This window comes from Pseudorca crassidens, chromosome X (assembly GCF_039906515.1).
Source record: "Pseudorca crassidens isolate mPseCra1 chromosome X, mPseCra1.hap1, whole genome shotgun sequence".
Lineage (NCBI taxonomy): Eukaryota > Metazoa > Chordata > Mammalia > Artiodactyla > Delphinidae > Pseudorca > Pseudorca crassidens.
Genome location: NC_090317.1, coordinates 87,722,833 through 87,745,925, shown reverse-complemented (window position 1 = coordinate 87,745,925; position 23,093 = coordinate 87,722,833). Strand labels below are relative to the sequence as shown.

The 23,093-nt window shown below is 47.2% G+C and overlaps 1 protein-coding gene across 2 annotated transcripts; it reads left to right on the top strand.

Moving 5' to 3' along the window:
* Positions 1 to 442: 442 nt before the first annotated feature.
* On the top strand, positions 443 to 22,550 carry GPR173 (G protein-coupled receptor 173). Of its 2 annotated transcripts, none has more exons than XM_067724486.1 (3): positions 443 to 586; positions 1,275 to 1,431; positions 18,437 to 22,550. In XM_067724486.1, exon 3 carries the CDS (start codon positions 18,534 to 18,536, stop codon positions 19,653 to 19,655), a length of 1,122 nt encoding a protein of 373 aa, XP_067580587.1. In that variant the 5' UTR covers positions 443 to 586; positions 1,275 to 1,431; positions 18,437 to 18,533; the 3' UTR covers positions 19,656 to 22,550. The 2 variants fall into 2 exon arrangements, with proteins under 2 accessions (XP_067580587.1, XP_067580586.1); XM_067724485.1 differs by lacking the exon at positions 443 to 586 and adding an exon at positions 613 to 855.
* The last annotated feature ends 543 nt before the right edge of the window (positions 22,551 to 23,093 follow it).

Below are 23,093 nucleotides of genomic sequence, written 5' to 3'. Positions count from 1 at the left end.
ACCCATTCTAAATAAGGTTGTCTATCCTACCTCTCAGAGCTTTAAGGATCCCTCCCAAGCGAAAGCTTTTGAGAAACTTCCACAGGACCTTTCTGCTCTGACCCCAACCGTAGATCCCCCCACCCCTGCCTCCTCTGCACTTGTAGCCCATGCACTTCTCCCCACCTCCACGCATGCCTCTCTCCAGCATCTCAGAAAGGCCGGAGTCTGAATTCCCCAGGCAGCTATTGTCCTGGCAGCACAGCCGCCACGCCAGCATCCCCACCCAGTCGGCCTGCCAGCCAGCCGGGTCCTCCCCGGCCTCACCAGCCCCCCTTCCCCGCCCCGCCCCGCCCCGCCCCGCTCCGCCCCAGGGAGGACCAGGCTGGCGGCTGGGAGTCTCCCTGCCTGCTCAGCCTCCCTCCTTCCCTCCCTCCCTCTCCCTCCCTGCCTCCCTCCCTCCTCCGCCCGCCCCTGAGGCAGGGACCGTGCAAATCGAGGAGAGGGGGGACGGACAGCCCAGATGGGGTCCAGCTTAGTGCCCTGGGCTCCCCGCCGATGCCTTATCCAGGCTGGGTGTCCCCAGCATCTTGGGACCTAAATTTGTGTAAGCTGGGGTGCTTCCCAGGCCTGGAGGGTCCCTCCGGCAGGCCCACGGTGCCCCTGTTTTGCATCAGGACCCCCCCCCCCCTCGGATGCTCTGAGCCACCCTCCTCAACCCGGATCTAAAACCCGGGACACAGCTATCAGGCCAGCCTCTCTCTCCACCCCACCCCCTCTTTCTGGCGTCCGTCCCCTCCCCAACTCCACCTCTGCTGCTGCCTCTGGCTGTGGACCTGCACCTCTTCCCCATCCCCGACAGGCCTGGGGATCGAGGTGAGCCTGGATGAGAGCTCCCACAACCTGGGGCTCTCCCAGGCCATGGCCCGAGTGCTCCCAGGGAGGAGCCCCAGACCCTGAGCATCTGCTGGAGGCTTGGCAGAGGCCCCGCGGGGACCGTGTCTTCTGAGGACAAAAGGCGGCGGCCAGCGGGCAGACAGGGAGGGGGAAGGGGGGACCGGCAGCCAGGTGGGCAGACGGGTAGCAGGGGCCAGTGCTGGCCCCCCTCCCAGCTTGGCGGTGGCGTGAAGATGGGGGTGGGAGTGTGTAGTTGGGGAAGCACCTGCCTGGACCCCCACCTGCCAGCTAGCTGGGCACCCCAAGGCTGTGTGCTGCCCACCTGGTGTTCCCCAACACCCCCAGCCCTGCCCAGTGCACTCCTTCAGTGCCTGCTTCCCCTGATGTCTGCGATTTAGACCAGCCCGGCTGTATCCACGGCAACAGAAGCAGGAATGTCACTGGCTGCCAGCTCACGGAGGGTCCCACAATGTGGCCTGGGCTGTGATTTATCCTGAGTGAGACAGCTTGAGCCCCCTCCCTCGATTCCAAGACAGCCCTGCTGAGAGAGCCAAGGTAAGTAGTCAGCGTCCCTCCACCGAGGATGGGGGGCTGGGACTTCTGTCTCCCCACACATATTCCAGAGTCTCCATCACTGCCATGCTCTCTGTCTCTCTCTGGTTCTGTTAGTCTCTCTCTCTTTCTACTCCATCACAAGGGCTACTTGGGCACTCAAGCCTGGAGAGTCCTCTAGCCATCCCCATCTTCCTCAATCCCAAATGTCCCGTGAGGAAGGGAACCACCACCTGTTTCCCCGTACAAGGTCTGTTTTTATCATTATGGTCGCATTTGAGCATGAGGTTGTGTTAATATTTCCTTGTGTGCTGTCTGTGGAAGGCATGCCTGGAGCCCGGCTGTGCTCCCCTCATGATGCCTGCACCCTGGGCAGGCTCAGCCTCCTGCAGCTGCCTCCTCTCCCTCTCCCTCCTCCTCCACTCTCCGACAGCTTCCTTGGCCAGCATGCAGGGTGTATGTGTGTCTGCCTGAGTGTGTGAGCTGGCAGGTGAGTAGACGTGACAGAGAAGCTGCTCCCAGCCCAGACTACCCCCCACTCCTTGTTTCCTTCTTTCCTTCCTTCCTTCTTTCCTTCCTTCCTTCCCCTGTCTCTGCCCACAAGTAGCACTGACTTTTGCTCACTCACCAGGGAAGATACTGCTGTGATTTCCAGCAAGGGGGAGGAAGCCACTGTAGGGCTAAAAGGAAGGTGAGGTGGGGGTGGGGAGCACTTCCAGGCCCTAGTCTGCTTGATGCCTTGGTGGAGGCAAGGACCATGCCACACAACATCCTGCAGGGGCCAGACACAACATGGTTGTCCCCACAGTGTGGGCCCCAGCCTTCATCCAAGGCTCTCAGTCTGTTTCGGACTCCCATGTTGTGTCTGGGATTCCCCAGATATTATGGCCTTGTGGTCCCTCTGTCTGAAGAAGCAGGAAAGCCTGGTATATGGAGAACATGGATTCTTTAGGGACACCTCCCTCAACTACTGGCTCTGCAACTTTAGTGAAAGTGTGCTACTTATTGAACCTTAGTTTTCTCATCTGTCAAAGAGACTGGTAACCCTTCCTTCATGGCTGTGTGTAGTGACTAAATGAGTTGGTGCATGTAAGTAAAGGATGTGTATAGAAGTGGCCCTGAAGCAATGTCAGCAAAGCTCATGGTCAATATTGTTGCTGATTGTTCATGATTAATATTGTCATTAATTATTTGGGGGAAGGACTGGCCCCTCTTCTCCAGGGTCTTGGCTGAGATCTGGGGAGGGCAGCAGGTAGGTAAATGGAGGAGGGGAAGGGGAGGCAGGAGCAACTCTGTGTTGTTACTCCTCATTTGTAAGGAGGAATAAGTGGTGGCTGTGGGCAGAGCCTCCTGCCCCCACCCTCCTCCAGGCTCCTTTCCTGCACTTTCCCCTGTCTGTGCACACACACACACAGAGGCTCTAGCCCCCGTGAGCTAGCAGAGGCCTGGCTTGCAGCCTGCAGCATTGCTGACTCTGGTGATATATGCATCTCCCTGTTGAGGGGAGACTTGGCAAGAGTTTGGCCTGTGGTCAGTGGTTGGCAGGGCGTGGGGACAGGGCTGAAGCTTCTGAGATCACAGGGCTTCGGGTGTGGCCCATGCAGCAGCCAGAGCTGTGGGGGACGGGTCCCAGGGAGTCACTAACATAGAGCCTAGGCTGGAGGGACAGTTGGGTCTGCTGGCTGGTTTCTGGGTGTGAGATGTGGTAGAACACTGAGTGAGGGGTCAGTGGCCGGAGGAGAGTCCTCAAGGCCAGGGGAGCTTTAGAAAGAGGGGAAACACTGAGGCCCAGAAGACCTCCTCTGTGGGGGCAGGGAGGGGTGGGATATATAGAGTAGGCTTATGGAGTAGACTTTTCTGAAGAAGCATTAGGTGCAGAAGGGAGAGAACCCCACCTGTGGTCCAGAGGCATCTAGGCCTGAGCGTGGGTGTATATGTGCAACTGAAAACATATAGCTGTGTGTGTCTGTCTGTTCATGGGCACTATGAATGTGTATGAGTCTGTGTGTGTTAGCAGGTCACATGATGGTGTGAAAGTGTGTGGGTGTCTGGGTAGGATGGTGTGTGTACAAAGGAGTGGGTATGACTTTGCATGTCTGTGTGGGTGAGCAAATGGGCATGTTGGATCCTGAGCCTCAGTGAGGGTGTGTTTCTCTGAGCCAATAGGCCTGTTGAATGTCTGGCTAAATATATGTATGTGGTATACATTTGTCTTTGAGTGTACATGTCTGATTGTATGTGTATGAGTGTGAGGGTTTCAGAATGCCTGGGTGTACACGTCCTATTAGGTGATTGCCCAGATATATCTGATTGTGTATATTTGTGTATGCCCCTGTGTGCATATGAATACAAGTGCATCTAAATGGTGTGTTTGTAAGTGTAAGGGCATGTGTATGTGTGTATGGCCATGCATGTATGGGAGGGTAAGTGTGGATACACATGCTTCTGTGTGGGTGTGCCTGTCATGTATATGTATGAGTAGGCCTGTGTGTGAATGTCTTTGTGGATTCTCCAGCATTTTGAATTATGTCTACGTCTGTGTGTGCATGTTTGAATACATATTGTCTGTAGACAGACCCATGGGTCTACATCTGATTAGGGAAATGTTAGTGTAGATGGTCACACTAGTATAAGGATAACTAATTGTGTGGGTAGGGGAGAGTGTGTGAATGCACATGTTTTGTGCATGAAAGTATGCCTTGTGGTTTGCCTATGTGTGCACATTTGATTATATATATGGGTATGGCTGGGGGGCTGTACACCTTTAAATATATGCACAAAAAGCTGTGTGCATAGGTAAATGGCTGCATTCATGTATATGTCTAGTTGTGTTTCTGGGTACACTGTTGTACCTCTGAGCGTACATCTCTGAGCGTGGTGTGAGTGCATCTCTTAGTGTGAGTGTGCACTCACACTCACTCAGTGTGGTGTGTGCATGAGTAACTACAACTCATAATACTTGGATGCACCTGTCTCATTATGTATTTTGTTTGAATTTCTGAGTGAATGTGAACATGTGTGTGGAAATGCCTGTGAGTGACTGAGTGAATGTGTGTGTATATGCTAGTATGTGTGAACATCTAGCTGTGTGTGCACTTGAGTGAACATGTCTGTATATTTACCTGTGTATTCACACACATCTAAGTGTATGTGTGTGTAAATATGCCTGGGTGTGTGTCTGTCTGAATGTACAGGTGGTGTCTGAACTGCACCAATTTGTATAGTTCTAATTATTTGCATATGTGTATTTGTATTTATCTACCATTGTTTGTTCTGGAGCATATGTTGTAGAACCGTGTAAGTGAATGTACATACACACCACTCTTGGCCTATAAGTGCGTTTGAGTGTGTGTGTGTGAGGTTGTCTTTGCATGTGTGTGTCTGTAATGAGTGTTAGCAATTCTTCTTGTGCAGATGTACAAGTGTGTGAGAATATGTGACTATTCTTCCATGTGTGCATGAGTCTTCTTTTGTTTGCATATTTTCTCATGGGTGTATGAACATGTGTCAACATAAATGGTGTGCGTAATTGTGTTTTGTAAGTACATTTGTGTCTCCATGTCTGATTCTGTGCATGCAGAAATGAATGAGGTACAAGCCTAAGTTCATGTGAATACGCTTATAGGTGTACATGCCCAGTTGTGTGTATAAGTCTATGTGTGTTAGAATGTCCATGTATGAGTACACCATCTAATTGACAAGCATGTGCACATCTGGGTGTTCATTTGTGTGAGTACATCCTGGTGTGAGTATGTGTGAATATGCTTATGTGGTCATGTCTGGGGCTGTATGTGTATACATTTGGGAGCTCACCTCTGTGTGTCATGTTTGTTCATTGTCTCACTGGGTGTGATACAGAGTCTGCCTGTCTGTGGACATATGTAAATATGCCTGTGTGTACGCCTGTGTTTGTGAGTGAAAGTATGTCCTTCATGGGCATTATGTCATGTGAGTATATGCTATGCATATATGTCTGTGTTTGAGAATAAATGGATGTGCATATGTGGGACCAAGTGCAGTGTGAGTGTGCACTGCTGTGGGTGTGCCTGTTGTAGGGATGAGTGTAGGTATTTGTGCATGTGCCTGTCTCATGGTATGTATGTGAGAGAGGGAGAAAGATTTGGCCTTGGGCTTGTGCAGATAGGCCTTATCATTGAGAGGGTGATAAGGGGGGGTACTTATGAGTCTGTGGGATGCTATGTGTACTCCAGCGTGTATTTATGTGCCTGTCTGAAAGTCAGGTACCCTGCTAGACTATGTCTGGCTCTAATTGTGTAGACATCCTAGATGATGGAAGCCAAAACACTTGAGCAATCCATGACCCCCTTCTGGGGTTTCTCTGGCCTTGACCATGTGCTGGGCTTCTGTGAGGGTCTCAGGAGAATTCCTGTCATCATTCACACTCAAGAAGTAAGAACCAAAAATGACTGATATCCTACTAGGGAAGGGGGCCTGTGACCTCTTTAGAAAAGGATTTCTTGAAACACAAAGACCTCATTTCCCATCCTCCCCCCACCATCAAAGGCCCAGGACAAAATGGCATTGTATGGTATCAAGGGTTGGTAAATGGTTTTCACACACAACACCCAAGTTGTGCTATCCAGGGAGAAATCTAGATCTAAATGTGTATGTATAAGTGAAAAGTGAAGGTATATTCAGGTAAAGTGGGGTGTGTGTGTGGAGTGGGTGCTATATTTGTTGAGAGAGAAAAAGAGAGAGAGAGAGAGAAGGGATCTGGGTTGTGTGTATGTAAGAGAGAGCCTGGGCGTATCTGGGTAGGGTTTGAGTGTGAGACATTTGGGTGTATTTGAGAGGGATGAGTGTGGATGTGGGTGTGTGTGAATGGTGCATTTGTGAGGCACTATGAGACCATTGGCCTATTTCGGTGGAGGATGGTATAAGTAACATTTTGGGTGTGGCTGTGTGGGAATATGTGTGAGGATATATATATTTGAGGGGTATGTAGGTATGCGTGTATCTGGATGGCGCAAGAGAGAGTCGGGGGTTATCTAGATGATGTATGTTTTACAGTGTGGACCTATCTATGTTACGTGTATAAGAGGGAGTGTGGGTATTTCTGGGTAGAGTGAGTGTATGAAGGAGTATGGTGTATTGGGGTGGGGGCATTCAAGTGTGGGTGTATCTGGATGGTGTGTAGGTGGGTGAGAGAACACGTGTATCTAGGCAATATAAGTGTGTGATGGAGTTTATCTAGATGGTGTGTGTGTCTGTGTGTGTGTGTGTGTAAGAGAGAGAATTTGGGCACATCTGGGTGAGGGTGGGGTATATGTGAGTGTGTATATAATTGGGAGTATCTGTGGATGCTGTGGGGGGTATATGTGAGTGAGGTGTGTGTGGTGTGTGAGAGAGCATGGGTATACCTGCATGGTGTGCGTGGAGTGTGGGTATTCTGGATGATGGTGATTAAGAGAGAGGGGGGAGCTGGATTGTGTGTATGTATAAGAGAGTGCGTAGGTGTTTCTGAGTGTGGTGGGAGTGTGAGAGCATGAATGTATCCAGTGGGAGAAGTGTGTAGGTGTATCTGGATGGGGTAGAAGTGTTTGGGTTTTATTGGGTCAGGGAGTGAATGTGAGTGTTTTGGTGTGTGGCTGGGTGTATCTGGATGATGTGTGAGAGAATGTGGTACATCTGGGCTGTTTGTGAGACAGTGTGTGGGTGTATTTTGGGTGGAGTGTGTTTGAATGTGAGTGCATCTGGATGGTGGGTGGGTGAGAGCACAGGTGTATTTGGGTGGTGGAGTATGTATTAAGGTATATCTGAATGGTGTGTTGTTAGAGCTTTGGGTGCATATCTGGGTATATATGTACTGGGGTATGTGTGTGAGTGTGTGTATAACTGGATGAGGTGTGAGAACGAGAGTTTGGGGGACATTACTGGGTGGGAAGTGTGAGTTTGGAATGTGGGGGCATCTGGGTGGTGTGGAGAGGATGAGAACATTGGATGTGTTTGGGCAGTGGAGTGTCTGGGGAAGTGCACCTGGATGGCATGTATGAAAGTTGGATTATCTGGATGGGATGTGTGTGTGTGAATTTGCAAGTGTATCTAGATGGTAGTGGAGTGTATCTAGATGATGCATATGGGTGTGAATGTATCTCAGTGGTCCACATGGGATGAATCTGGATATTGTGTGTATGTATGAGAGTGTGGATGTATCTGGCTGGGGCTGTGTGAGTGGGCTCTGTGTGTGTGTGTATATGTGAGAGAGGCAGAGACAGAGAGACAAAGAAAGAACATGAGAAGTGTGGGCATATATGGATAGGATTTGTTTGTGAGTGGGTGTCTCTGGATTATGTGTATGTGGGTATCTGTTCATGTGGATGTATTTGAATTGGGTGAGTGTGAGTATCTGGGTGGGGTGTAAGTGTAGTGTGTTTGAATGGTGTGTGTGTCATTGTAGGCGTATCTTGATACCACATGTGAAAAAGACTGTAGGTTTGCCTGGGTTGGGTATGAGGGCTCTGGGTTGGGAGTGTGTGTGAGTTTGGGTGTTATCTGAATGTTGTATGTGAGAGTGTGGGTGTACTGAGTTGGAAGTTTGCTTAAAGTGTGGCTGTACCTGGGTGGAGTGCCTGTGAGTGTAGATGTATTTGAGGTATGTGTGTATGAGGATGGGTGTGTTTAGATGGGATGTGCGTGAGAGAGTGTGTATCAGTATTGGGTGTGTGTGTGAGAGTGGGTGCATCTGAATAGTGTGTGTGAGAAAGAGAATGTGTACCCACCTGGGCTGGGGAGTGTGGGAGTGGGTATATCTAAGTAGGATGTGTGCGGTTCTCTCTGGATGGTGTATGGGAGGGAGATAGGGTATATCTGGGTGATGTGTGTGCATGTGAATATATGTGGGTAGTGTGTGTGAGAGCATTTGGGTATATCTGGTTGGGGAGAGTATCTGAGAATGTGGGTGCATCTGTATGTGAGTGTGGATTTATTTAGATGGTGTGTAGGTGGTATATGTGGGTGTTTTGTGTGTTTAGTAGTGTGGGTGTGTATTGGTGGGGTGCATGATTGTGGGTGTGTGTATGAATGTGTATATCTTTCCTGGGGCAAGATATACCTCTGCTGGAGTGTCTGTAAATGTGAGCATGTCCATGTTTGTGTATGTGTATGTGTGTAACTGTTTGTACCTGAGCCTGTCAGTACATGGCTTGTGTGTGCATGTGCTTGTGCTAAAGTAGTGTGTATCTGTATATGTGTATGAGGTGAGTGTGTTTCTACATGTGAGTAAGTTGGATCTGTAAGGTCTTGAGCCAGGCTCTGGGTTTACATGCCTTTATTAGCTGTGTGGCTTTGGACAAGTCACCTAACCTCAACTAAGCCCTAGTTTCTTATTTGTAAAGTAGGGGTAATAATACTACCTATCTCATAGAGTGAGAATTGGATGAGTTAATATTCAAAAAGTGCTTTGGACTGTGCCTGGTACATATTGAGTCCTCTGTGCCACATAAGGAGTTACCCAGTACTATAATTGTCACATACGCCTATGTGTAAGTGACAGTATGTGTCTATCTGCAAGTGTGAACGGGGTAGTTTCTATGTGTGTATTTGCCACATTATCAGTATCCACATGTATGTGTGAGAGAATGAGCAGATTGTGGGTGTATGTGAGGGTGTGTTTATACATAAAAGTGGGTTTGTACTTATATGTGTCCCAGTGTGTATATAAAACCATGGGTGTATGACGATGGAAGTGTGGGTCTAGGAGGTTGATGGAAGAGGTTTGGCCCTGTGTGTATGCTTCCCAGCATACACACATCTGAGTGTATGAGTGCATATACCTGTATCTGTGGTAGTGCGCAGTGCGTTTTTATCTGAATATGTAAACGGGTTTATAGTGGTCAGGATGTAAATGTGTGCATGTTGTGAGTGTCTGTAAATGTAAGAAGGTTGGTGTTCAGGTTTATATGTGATGATGTAGGTGGATGCGTGTGTGTGTAGAGGATTTAGGCCTATATGGCCATGTACTAGGATGTGTGTATCTGTGTCATGTGAATGTATGTGTAGGTGTGAATGAGTGTGTCTGTCTGTGTTTATAAGCAGCAGTAGCTATCTGGGTGTGTATGTGTGAGCCTGCATTGCTTCACCTGCCTGCCTGCCTCTGTGTGTAGCCTGAGCCATGCCTGCCTCAGTGAGCCTGAGCCATGTGTCTGTATGGGCGAGCAAGTCTGTACTGTGTGTATATGTATGTGTGCCAGGGCAGGGTACATATAAGATGGTAGGTTTTAATCTCTTAGTGTAAGAACCTGGGGTGGGGAAGGGCCTGGATCTGTAGGATGTGAGCTGCACTTGCCCTGTGACTGAATGTCAAGTTCTTACATCTGTGCATACATGACTGTGTCTGAAAGCATATAGGTCCATACGATTTGGTCTGTAGGTGTATGTGTGTGCACGTGCCCATGTGAATGGCAAATGTATCGGTGCCTAGGCCTGTATTTCTATAGAAGTGTGGTTATATGTGTGTGTGTGTGTTATATAAATCTTTGCATGATTTGCTGGTAAGTGGGCACCTACACACATGCCTCTTTCTGTGTAGAGGAGGAGGTGTGTGTGTGAGCATCTGACTGCACCTATCAGCTGGGGTAAGTCTGGATGTGTGTGTAAATTTGAATCTCCATGTACACCTATGCCTGTGTGCTGTGTATCTGTTCATGTGTGCAAGTGTCCACGCAATACGACTAGCTGTGAATGTGTCAGGCACACAGAGAAGGTGAAATATTTGTATGGCACACTGTAGTAAACTTAAGAGGATGTAGGGCTACTGGGGTTTGGTGAAAAGAAATTCCTTACATTTTCTTTATATTATAAAAATTGTGGTAAGAAAAATTAAAATGCCAAGTTTTAGGAGAGTTATTTAATATTGAATTTGTATGCAACTTTCAAATGAAATCTTTTCCAAATATTTTCATAGTACACTTGAGCTCACTTCTGTAAACATAACTTTTTAATTCACTCGTGCAAATCTGTAGTGGTCAACATTCGTGCCCACTTCTTCTGCATCTTTGGTCATGACTGTCTTGGTTTATTTTATGGTCATTTTCATCATGATTTGGTAAATCACTTGGTGCCGAGCGTAGATCCCTTATGCCAAGTTGTTGTGTTTCTTGGTAAAAACCCAAACAGAACAAATGAAGCAAATAACCATTGGTACTTTTGACACGGATATAAACTTCTATTGTGGCCTGCCTCTTCTTGATCTTGGAAGGCATGTTGTTGAAGGTAAGACCCATTCCATGGAGGTTGTTTAGGCATAGTTTGCCCTAATGTTCTCATAATTAGCTTGAATGTATGAATGTAGCAGCATGGTTGTGCAGGTCAGCAAAACTCACCTCAAAAGCATGAGCTTTGGGGTCATCAGGTATCATTTTGGTTTCTCTGAAGCATCAGGTGCAGTTTCTTGTGTTGAATATGGCTGGTGCTTTCACACCATACCAACCTTTCTTAACAAATGGAACAACTGCTTGTTCGTGCCTCCCTTTTTCACCTCCCTTTTATAACTTGTTCTTGCTATGCCCAGGCAGAGACCCAGCTTTTATGCTCAGAATAGCTACATACTCTCTTCTGTCTCTTGGTAGTCACCATCAACAGGAAACCATTTGCCTAAGTGGCAGCAAATGGTCAAAGGGTATTTTTTAATTTATTAAAACTCTTTTCTCATCAATAATCTATAATTCTTAGTCTTTGAATTTCGTACTTCAAAGGTGAGATCCTTCTTTAAATCTAACACCTCTTTCTTTTCTTTCAGTCAAATGTGATCTTGAAATTTCTTGTAACAAATGCTCATGAATTTTGGATCCAACAGAAAATTTTCATTTTGAGTATTTAAAAATAATGATGAAGTTTTCCCCTAAGTAGACCTTGTTCTATTCATCCTAGTAAATCTTCTTTAGTATTTAACTTATAATGCTAACTAAACATCACCCAAGGAACCGTACTTGACCTGATTTCTTCTAAGTTGAAGTTTGGCTTCAAATCCATAAACCTTGTTGGTATACTTTCATGTATCTTTGAGTGTCGAAAATTTTTGATGTAGTTTTATTCATGTGCTCAAAGAGCCATGTGTTGAAGCCAGTAAGCATCAAATCTGCAAAGTGAGAGTCATTCACAGAGGAATGCTGAAATTTTTCTTTTAGCTCATAAATCCATTATAAACTCTACACACTTAGGCTTAAAACAATAGAGAAGGGTGTACTGATTCCAGTGCTTCACAGAAAGCTGACAAGTGGGTGGGTAGTGCCTTGGATCTAATTAAATTCACCTGGCATCATTTACTGTGGAAGTTAGACCTTCAGGCAAACTTTTATAGGTTAAGGCTCCTCAGTGGATGACTCTCAGCATTTTCAGAACAAATTCCAGCTGTAAACTTCCTGCCACCACAACAGCAGCGTCAGTCCACAGATTTATGCAGAGTTTCCACAATATTTCAAAATATTTATGTATCACTTTGAGTATTTCAACCTTAGTTTATTTTGGTGCTTCTGGCATTTCTCTTCAGGCTTTCTGACTAGTACTATAAACCAAGCACAGTTAATCAACATCCTGAGATACATCAATAGAAAATGAAAACTCCTTTGATTCAGCAATCTTCTGGGTTAGTGTTATCTCGATGTCCTTTGACCTGTCACCAGTGTATCTCCTAACAGAAATAATTGAAAGTGGCCCCTGTCCTATTTCTTCTACCTTGTTGGTCTCAAATACAGTGTGGACATTTTCCTGGCAGACTGCTAACATATGAGATTCTACTGGGCGGGCATCTTAGCTTTACTTGTTAATTGTATAACCCTGTTACTAGCTGGTTGAACTCCATCTAAGAATGTTCTAACTCATCTCAAAAAAGAGCCCAGTTTCTTAATTTGTTCTTCCAGATGCTTCAAAAAGTCCAAATCTTTCTCTGTGTGATAGAGTGTTTTGTGGTCAGTTGACCAACATAGCCTACTGCGAAGGTTTCTGTTGATAACTTTTCCACACAAATTGGACATTTAGGTTGAGGAAAAGAGGGCTAACTGGGCAGCTGAACTCAAATTTGAGACAATCCTCATTAAATTGCTTAAATTAGGAACATCCTGGATTATTTTGGAGGGGAGACTACTGTGTTTGTCTTATGAGTCTCTTGATTTTCCAGCTTTAATCAAAAAGTCCAATTTGATGGGGAAAGAAATATCTTAAGAATTAAATCTACGTGAATATAAAGTATTGAAGGGGTCAGCAGACTGACCCTTTGTGTGACCCTTTGTGACTTCTGAAAACTGATTTTTTCCAAAAATCAAGTTTTAGGTCTTCTGCATTTTTAAGCAGCACTCTGAGACAAACCCAGAAAGGCCTAGAGTTCCCTTTAATGAATCAATTCAATTCAACTATAGTCAGGCTGCACTCATTTACTGACAAATATTTTACCTAAAAACAAAAGATAATAATTAATTATGAAATTAATTATGAAATGTTCTAGAAGAAAACTTTTTTAATAAAGAAGCAACAATCAAGGAAATTAACAAAATTGTTATATTCTCTTTAGGAACACCTAATTCTATATAATAGTAATAACTGCTACAATCATACAGCCCTTCTATTTTCATAGAAAAAATTGTGGAAAAATAAGAATGAGATCAAATTAAAAGAAAAACAAACATTGTACATATATGGGCAAAGCCAAAAAACCTCACTGATGATGAACAACCAGTGGCAACCAAAGTAATAAATCTGACTATCTGGGATGTTTCGACAGGAAGCAATCCAGACATTTACAACCTCCCTTCTCACATGGTCCTCTCAAGCCCCCTCTTGCTCCAGCCCCAGACAGCTCTGCCAATGTTTCCACCTGTGCGTTCTGGAGTTGGCTGCTCTGTGCACTTGCACGGGTTTGTCTCTGGGTGTATACCTGTTGCAGGCTGTATATGTCAAGTAAGTATCTGGTTTGTGAGCAAGTTTGTGTGTGTATAGACGTCTGTGTGTGAGAGTGTATCTGTATACACTATATCTGGCTTTTTTCTTTGTGTTTGCTTGTGCTTGCATATTTCTAAGGGGTGTGTGTGTGTGTCTGTGTTGGAGCTGGTCTACTTCTCTGCATGAGTGAGCGTGTACATGTATGGGCATCTGTGTATACCTGTGCTAGAGTGTACACATCTGTGTTGGTGAGTGTGCCTAATCTATGTGAGAGGTTTCGGATCAGTTGGTCTCTGTATGTTAGAGTGTGTTAGAGTATGTACATGTGTGATATGTGAGCAGTTTTTTACTTGTCTGTTTTTTCTGTGGGTATCTGAGGGGCAGTCTGTATATACATATGTGTGGCAGGGTTCAAGTGCATGTGAGCATGCTGGCATATGTAAGTGACTGAGTGTTAACATGTGTAACCATGTTTGTATATGTGATGACATAGGTATGCCACTGTTTTCTTGCAACTGTGTTGCAAGAGTTTAAATACGTGAGAGGATTTGAATCATCAGGTACACTGGGACAAAGGGTATATATGAGTCTACATGTGAGTGACAATGAGTAGGTTTGTGTGTGTGTATCTGTCACAATTTGAAAGTTTGTGTGTATGTTAAGGGAGTTATAATTGTGGGTTTGTGGGCCACTGCACGTGTGTGTGTGTCTGAGTGTGTCTGCATATTAGCAATTCTCAGCTCTCTCATACCCAACACCCTCTTTTATGTAACATATTTTGTAACACCCCTTTACTATTTGGACATGAAGTTCTTAGATAATACAATCTCTCTGCATATATAATTTCAAAAGAAAATTCATATAGTATGTTATACAATAGCCACATTATATTAACTCTAATATAAATAAATAAGAAATAAAAGTGACTTATAAGAAAATAATTTGCATTTCAATATGGAAATGCTTGGGCATGACACTCCCCAGGAGATTCAGTGAATTAGAAGCTTGTAACATCTTATGATGAGTAAACGTGGATTTAGGAGAAGGGGAAAAATCAGAAGCTGCCCCTTGTACGAAGTGCAGGCAAATGACAGGCAAAGGCCTAGGGGTGAGAGTTTCTGAAATACTGAACAGCTCAAGGAAAGTGCTCTACAAAACAAAGTACAGTCTCTAGACTTACATGGCAGCCACATTCCTGGATAATTCAGGGTATATTAAATCAAAGGAACAACTGTGTTTAACTGTGAAATAGAGTTAGATTCTAGGTTCAGTTCATTCCAAGTCCAAAATCCTATGGGTTGAGGGACATATGTTGGCTGTGTGGGACTGCCCCGCAGGTCACTGAATGGCCAGCATCCTCGCCCAGGACCCCAAATGTTAGAAGGACACACCCAGCACTGTGGCAACCAAAAATGCTCCTATAAATTTCCAAAATGTCCCCTAGGGGGCAGTAATGCCTTTGTTGAGGACAAAGCACTGGTGTTTAAGCAGGGTACACTGTGCCTGTGTGAATGAGGACGCATACACGATATACCGTGTGTGTGTGTGTGTGTGTGTGTGTGTGTGTGTGTGTATGAGTGCCGTGTGTGCACACCAGTGCCCCTGTGTGTGAGCTGGTTGCTGTCTATGGGTCTCTATAGGAGTAGCCTATGTGTTTGTGAGCGTGTGTGTAGGTGCCTGTGTATCTCTAAGGGCATCTGAGCACGAGCAGGTGTGTACATGTTATGTGTATGCACATGCACCCTTAGTTTTGGATGGTCCCAGGCTGTGGCTGCCAGTCTATGCTTAGAAGAACACTCTCCTCACTTTTTATATAATCACCCCAGCTTTCCAGGCAACACCAGAGTTTTGTTTGTTTGCTTCTATTATTTTATGGGTTTTTGTTTTGTTTGTTTTGTTTTAGTGTTTGTTTTTGTTTTCACTGGGACTTGGCTACACATTATCCACCTTCTTGGTCTTAGTGTGTCTCTCTGTGTCTCCCTCTCTGTCTCCATCTTTATTTCTGCCTCTCTCTGTCTCTGTCTCTGCCTCTGTGTCCGTCCCCTCTTTATCTGTCTCTCATTCCCCGTCCCTGTCTATTTCTCTATATCTTTCTCTCTTTATTTCCTAGCATTATCCCTTTCCTTCTATCTCTCTGTCTCTGTCTCCCTCCCTCCTTCCCTCTCTCCCTCTGTCTCTATTTTTTCTGTCTCTATTTTTTCTCTCTATTTTTCCCCTTTCTGTCTCTATTTCTCTCCCTTGTCTGTCTCTTGCACTTTCTCTGTTTCTGTGTGTGTGTCTCTCTCTTTTTTCTCACTTTATCTCTTCTTCCTCTTTCTGTCTCTATTTCTATCTCCTCTTCTCTGTGTAAGACTCTCTCCTTTCTCTGTGTATTTGTCCCACCCCTTCCCTCCCTCCCTCCTATGTCTCCATCTGTCTGTCTGTCTGTCTGTCTCTCTCTCTCTGCACCTCTCTCCTTCTTTGTCACTCATGTGTCTCTCTGACTCTGTCTTACATTCAGTCTCTGTCTCTATCACTGCCTCCCTGCCTCTCCTGAAGGCTAAGAAGTGCGTGTGTGTATGTGTGTGTGTGTGTGTGTGTGTGTGTGTGTGTGTGTGCATATTTACACACACCCAGCTATCGGCTGGTCCACAGTTGTGTGGGAGCTATGAGGCCTTGAGGGGCCGAAGGGGCCCACCAACTCCGCTTCTCTCAAGCCCCTGCCCTAGCACCTTCTCTTGGCCCACTGGCACCAGCTCTGAGACTTTGGGGTACCATCAAAGTCTGGCCCCAGATGGCTGTGGCAGGCCATGTTGGGTTGAACTGGGAAACAGTGCAGAGGGGAGCCGTTTTCCAGGGAGGGAGGAGGTAGAAAGACATCCACTCAAGCCCCACTTCCCCCAACTTCAAGCCCATCCCAGTCCCAGCAGGAGTTCTGAGCTTCTCCAGCTTCTGCCTTGCTGCCTCTCCTCAGGGAACTGCCCTGCTACCTTGTCACACCCCACACCCAGCCCGCACACACTAGGAGCTCTCCTGCTTCCCCCCAGGTTTTGCCTGTGCTATCCCATTCACTCACTGCCCAGACAGCTCTCTCAGCAAATCCCACCTGGAAGCCTCCAGGCAGCCCTCCCTGAGCCACCAGCCCCTCTAGTCCCTCAACCAATTGATTTGACAGCTTTTGACTGAGGGCCTACCATGGGCTGTGCACTGCTCTTCTAGAGGAGAGTGTGTGAGTCGATAATCCCTACCCTTGTGGAGCTTTCCTTCTAATAGGGAGAGGCAGGCAATAAACCAAAAATTTAAAGTAAATATTTTATAATAACTATAAATGGAGTATAACCTTTAAAATTGTGAATCACTGTGTTGTCCATCTGTAACTTATATAATACCATACATGAACTATATATCAATATTAATTAATTAATTAAAACAACTATTTTAAAAGTAAATTATATAGTACATTAGAAGAGAGAAATTCTAGGAAGAGAAGCAAAGCAGGGCAAGAGGCACGGGGGTGCTGTTATTCCTTACCTGGATTACTGCAAGAGCCTCCTAAGTAGTCTCCCTACTTCCACCTTTGCCTCACATGATCTGTGCTCCTCACCGCAGCAAGCAGGATCCCATTCAATCCTGAGTCATATCACATCTCGCCTCTGTTCAAAACCGTCCCACAGCTCCCATCTCACTCAGAGTAAAAGTCACAGTCCTCACCATGGCCTATGTGATCTGGCCTCACCACCTTTCTGACCTCACCTCTTACCACTTTCCCCTCACTCACTGTGTTCCACCCTCTTCCTTGCTCTTCCTCAAATGTACCACATGCAGTCTCACCTCAGGGCCTTTTCTCTAGCTGTTCCCTCTGCCTGGACTTCTCTTCCCCCAGATGACCACATGGCTCACTCTCTCACCTCCTTCATGTCTTTGCTCAGATGACACCTCCTCCATGAAGCCTTCCCTGTCCACCTCATCTAAAACTGCACTTCTCCCACCCTTAGCACTTCCTATCCCCCTTCCATCCTTTATTTTTATTTTTAGGAACCTATCATCATTTGACCTAGTATACTTCACCTATGTATCTTCTTTATTGTCTAGAATATCAGCTTCACAAGGGCAGGGATCTTTGTCAGTTTATTTCACAGCTGTATCACCAGTACCTGGCATGCAGTATATGCTCAATAAATAGTTTTTCAACAAATGAATACACACAAGCATACCTAAGTCTTTATATTCACATATACTCTCCACCTCACTTAAAGTAAAAACCCAAGTCCTTGTCATGGCCCACAGCCCTGCACGATCTGGCCCCAGACCCCTCTGTGAATTCACCTTCCACTGTCTCTCTTGCCACCCTGTTCCAGCCACACTGGTCTTCCCATTGTTCCACGAGCATGCTAAGCACATGCTTGGTTATGAATAAAGAAACCTATTTAATGAGTGGCTACCAGCATTAACCAAAAAATCTGTGAAACAGAATAGAAACTAGGTACATTATACATAGGATCTGTACTGTTTTGTGAAACTTTTGGTTCAGCTCTATGTACACATGCTTGTATGTGTACCAGGCTGTGATGTAAAATGTATTTCTTACTATGGGTGGCAGTTTAAAAAGTTTGAAGAACACAAACTTTGGGCTTTGCAAAGGGAGAGAAGAGCTGCATCAACATCCCCATCCCACAGACCCACCAGTGGAGGAAACAGATAACCGAGGACATCCAGAGAGACGAAGCACCTCCTCATCCAGCAAGGAGGGAGAAGGAGCAGCAGTGGGCCAGGGGCAGGGCCTGACACCAGCCAGGGAATAAGTGGGGAGGCCACCTAGACATACTAACACTGCCCTTTCTGTTTCTTCCTCACTTTTCCTTTCCACCTGTTTCTCACTGTCTCTTTTTCTTGTGTTTCTCTCCCTCCCTCCCTACGCCCTCCTTCTTTCCCCCACTTCCTGTCTCTCTGGTTCTGTCTCTCTCCCAGTCTCTTCTCACTCTTTCTCATCCCCTCCATTTCTGTCTCAATTTGTGTCCATTTTCTATCTCTTTGTTCTCTCCTTTCTCACTCTCTCTGTGCCCCTGTGTGTGTTTTCTCTCTGTCTCTTTCCTGCCCTCATATCTCTGTCTCTCTGTGTCTGTGTCCTCATTTGCAGGTGCAGCCCAGCAGGACAACTGATGGAGTCCCCCGGGGCCCATCGAGCACCGGACTGGCTGACCCCATAGGGTTGGGAGCAGCCCCTGCCCCTCAGTATGGCCAACACCACTGGAGAGCCCGAGGAGGTGAGCGGCGCACTGTCTCCACCATCAGCATCGGCTTACGTGAAGCTGGTGCTGCTGGGACTGATCATGTGCGTGAGCCTGGCGGGCAATGCCATCTTGTCCCTGCTGGTGCTCAAGGAGCGTGCCCTGCACAAGGCTCCTTACTACTTTCTGTTGGACCTGTGCCTGGCTGATGGCATACGCTCTGCCGTCTGCTTCCCCTTTGTGCTGGCTTCTGTGCGCCACGGCTCCTCATGGACCTTCAGTGCGCTCAGCTGCAAGATTGTGGCCTTTATGGCTGTGCTCTTTTGCTTCCATGCGGCCTTCATGCTGTTCTGCATCAGCGTCACACGCTACATGGCCATCGCCCACCACCGCTTCTACGCCAAGCGCATGACACTCTGGACATGCACAGCTGTCATCTGCATGGCCTGGACCCTGTCTGTGGCCATGGCCTTCCCACCTGTCTTCGACGTGGGCACCTACAAGTTCATCCGTGAGGAGGACCAGTGCATCTTTGAGCATCGCTACTTCAAGGCCAATGACACGCTGGGCTTCATGCTTATGTTGGCTGTGCTCATGGCAGCCACACATGCTGTCTATGGCAAGCTGCTCCTCTTCGAGTATCGTCACCGCAAGATGAAGCCCGTGCAGATGGTGCCAGCCATCAGCCAGAACTGGACATTCCATGGTCCTGGGGCCACCGGCCAGGCTGCTGCCAACTGGATCGCTGGCTTTGGCCGTGGGCCCATGCCACCAACCCTGCTGGGTATCCGGCAGAATGGGCATGCAGCCAGCCGGCGGCTGCTGGGCATGGACGAGGTCAAGGGTGAAAAGCAGCTGGGCCGTATGTTCTACGCAATCACACTGCTCTTCCTGCTACTCTGGTCACCCTACATTGTGGCCTGCTACTGGCGAGTGTTTGTGAAAGCCTGTGCCGTGCCCCACCGTTACCTGGCCACCGCTGTTTGGATGAGCTTCGCCCAGGCTGCCGTCAACCCGATCGTCTGCTTCCTGCTCAACAAGGACCTCAAGAAGTGCCTGAGGACTCATGCCCCCTGCTGGGGCACAGGAGATGCCCCGGCGCCTAGAGAACCCTACTGTGTCATGTGAAGCAGGCTGGTAGGCAGACAGGCAGGGAGAAAGTCAGGGCCACCATGATGGGGCCAACAGAAGGGGAGAGGTGGGGCTCCATAACAGGAGCCTTTCTTTCTGAGCTCCAGCCCCAGCCCCTCGAACCACCTGGAATCTAGGTACCTTTGTCAGCACCTCCCCAGGGTTGGGGACTGGGTGGGGGACTAGGAAAGAGGCATTTCTAGTTCTGTGGGGCCCGTCTCCGCCACCTCCTTCTCCACTTCTACAATCTCTCTCTCTCTCTCTCTCTCACTCTCTCTCTCTCTCTCTCTCTCTCTCTCTCTCTCTCTCTCTCTCTCTCTCTCACACACACACACACACACACACACACACAGAAGTGACAATTCAGAAAAAAAACTGAAAATGCAGGTTTTTCTACTCACAGCTGAGGAGACAGGCTTTCTTGCTTTAATGTCTCTCCTCTGACATTGTCCAGAAGGGGGAAATTTGTCCTGTAAAATAGACTTCCAGAGTCCTTATTGTCCCCTCTGCTCCCACGTACCCTCCCCTTCCAAGTCCTTTAGCAAGGCCTGGATGTTTAGAGAGAAATTGATCGGCTGACAAGAGGGACCGAAGGGGCTGCTGGGTTCCCAGGGAGCAAGGAATGTTTAATTGCTATGTTGTGTGCAATGTTGTTTTAGGCTAACCCTGGTCCCAAGCCCGGTCTTTTCTCCATCCCCGCCATGTCCAGACCTCCCAAGTGTTTCTTGAGCATCTGTTTGAGAAGCCAGGAGGGGAGGGAGAAGGGCTTCTGGGATGGGCCCAGGTTAGGTGAAGAGCAGGATGTGAGTACACGCCTTGAGCTGAAGAGACCCCAGCTTGGCTGCATTCTCTCAAGCTGCCAACTGGATCCCCGTGCCCCAACTCTTCTTCTTGAGGATGGAAATCCACTCCAACCCCACCGGGGTTGATGTGGGTGCCATACAGGCAGGAGCAGCCCCCCACCCCATGGAAGTGTAGGGAGAAAGTCAAACTCTCCAGAATGGCTGGATCCCAAAGGCTGGGGTCAGAGTGGAATTCAACCCCAGAATTGTCTCCTGAGTTCATGATACTCTCCTGAAGATGAAAATTCTTTGAGGGACTTGGTAAGTCATAGTGGTATAAACTCCAGGGCACTGTGGACTTGAGTCCATTCCTCTCTGACCTCTTTTTGTCCCCCTCAAGCCTCAGGAGCCTCAAGCCCCTCTGTGGTAACCCTTGGCCTTCTGGGCCCTCAGCCCCCAACTTCCTTGCACTGAACAGCCCTTCCCCTCTTCCTCCCTCCACCATTACTTACACCCCAAGTGGAGCAGACTGCAGCCAGAATCCCCAGGCGGGAGATCCCAAGCCTCCTTCCCAGGGCAGAGTCCACTCTGGGCTCCCATCAAGTCTCATGGACTGGTGAGCCAAACTGGCATTCTTTGCCTGGTCTTGCCCAAGTTCTCTGTCCCCCTCTCATCTCCTGGGAGAGCAGGAGATCTGTATTTATCCACCTCCTTTCCCTTCCCTACAGAAGCCCTTGTCCTACACTCCCTCCCTACTCCAAGACAGCTCCAGAACTGGGCAAACCTTGACCCAAGAGGGATGGAGAAGGCACTCTAGGCAGGAGAGACACTAATGAGCCTGGCTATGGAGTGGCCTTGGAAAGGCAGGCCAGAGTGGCTGAGAGGCTGGGGGTGGGGGGTACCTGTTCTCTCAGTGATAGTGATGGGGGTGCCTTTCAGGGGGTGGGTTGGGGCACCACAGGGGTGGGGGTGGATAGGGTACATTCAGGAGGATTTGCCTCCATTTCCTTTTTCTAACTGCGTGGATTCACCATTGGATTTTGTAAATGGAAAACAAATGAACAATGCTATATTGGATGTTTTCTCTTTGTGTGTGTGTGTGTGTGTGTGTGTGTGTGTGTGTGTGTGTGTGTCCTGTCTGTGTGACTACATGTGGGGAGGTATGGTCAAGTGAGACAGTGTATCTGCGTGACTTTGTTGGGGGGCACTCCTGCCTGGGGCACACATGTGACCAAATGCCTGTATGTGGAGACATATACAGTGCACACATGTACACATATGCACCTAATTGAGAGGGGACAAAATAGAGTATGTGCCTGCAGCAAGAAGTAGAGTGGTCGGAGAGATGGAACTTGAAAACGGTACGTATGTATGTAGCAAGAGGGTAGACTCCCATCTCATAAGATCTTCCTCCCTTGGCCCAGGCTCTGAACATGGGCGACAGGATACTTGAGTACCCCATCTCTTTCCAAACCCTGGAGCCCCCAGGTACCACTCCCAACTCCTGTATCAGTCTCCTCTCAAAAAGCCAGATAAGGTGTTCCTGAAAGTGGACCACCATGGAGAATGTTGACTGGGAATTGGGGATCAAACTTGAGGGGAACTATTGGGGTTAGGTAATGCCCGCCCCCCAACACACAAAATAATGGCTTCTGGAGGGACTGCTCAGTCTGGGATAGGAGCCCTTCGGAAGGGTCCACTGTATACAGCTCGGATTTTGGTAAGCTTTGATTAAATTCAGAGGGAGGGATGTCACAGGGGAAAAAAAAAAAGCCTGGGAGTCTCCCCAGCCAGCCTGTTCCCTGGGCATTCAATTACTTTACTCTCTCAGATGCACAGAATTGAGTTGACCATACTCCTCAGTTCTTGGCACACTGTATCATCATTGGTTCATATGAGGCCCTTATATTTTTTATTTCGTTTTGTTTTGTCCCCTTCATCACCCATCCCTGATCCCATGTCCCCTTCCACATAGGCACCCACTCTCGTGTATTTAACGTACCGTCCTTCCAATCCACCGTTCATGTGTTTATTTACATATATGTGTATCTGTGAAAATGTATGGTATTGTTATGTGTTTTAATTTACATAAACAGTATTGTACTATAAATCTTGTTCTGTTTCTTTCTTCACTCAACATTCTGTTTTTGAGAGATCCAGCCATGTTGCCGTATGTAGACCTAATTCATTCTATAACATGGTCCATCTTATACATGTATCACATTTTTCTTATTCATTCCCCTGGGTGATGGGTCTCTAGGTTGCCTCCAATCCTCTGCTACCACAAGCCTGCAATGGGCAGTTTCCTACATGTCTTTTTAGGGACTCCTTATTTAGAGGAGAGGAAACAAGCTCAGAGAGAGGCAGTGATTTGGTTAGGGTTTAAGTGAGGAGCAGATCCTTGACGCGAATCCCACACCTAAGCCAGAACCCCACCACCATGCCTCACGAGAGACCATCCAGCTGGCTCCCCAAAATCTAAAATAGAATTTAAAACAGCATACACTGAGGAAATGGAAAGGATGGGAAGGAGAAGTATGGAGTCGATGAACACATAGAAAGTCCTAGAAAGATCTAGCAGATGAACTGAATCACATTTTCATGACGCAGAGGAAGTTACTTTTTTTGGTGCGATTATTATTGCTAGAGCTAT

Excerpts from the sequence above, each read along its gene's own strand:
- GPR173 (XM_067724486.1), top strand. The coding sequence starts at position 18,534 with ATGGCCAACACCACTGGAGAGCCCGAGGAGGTGAGCGGCGCACTGTCT.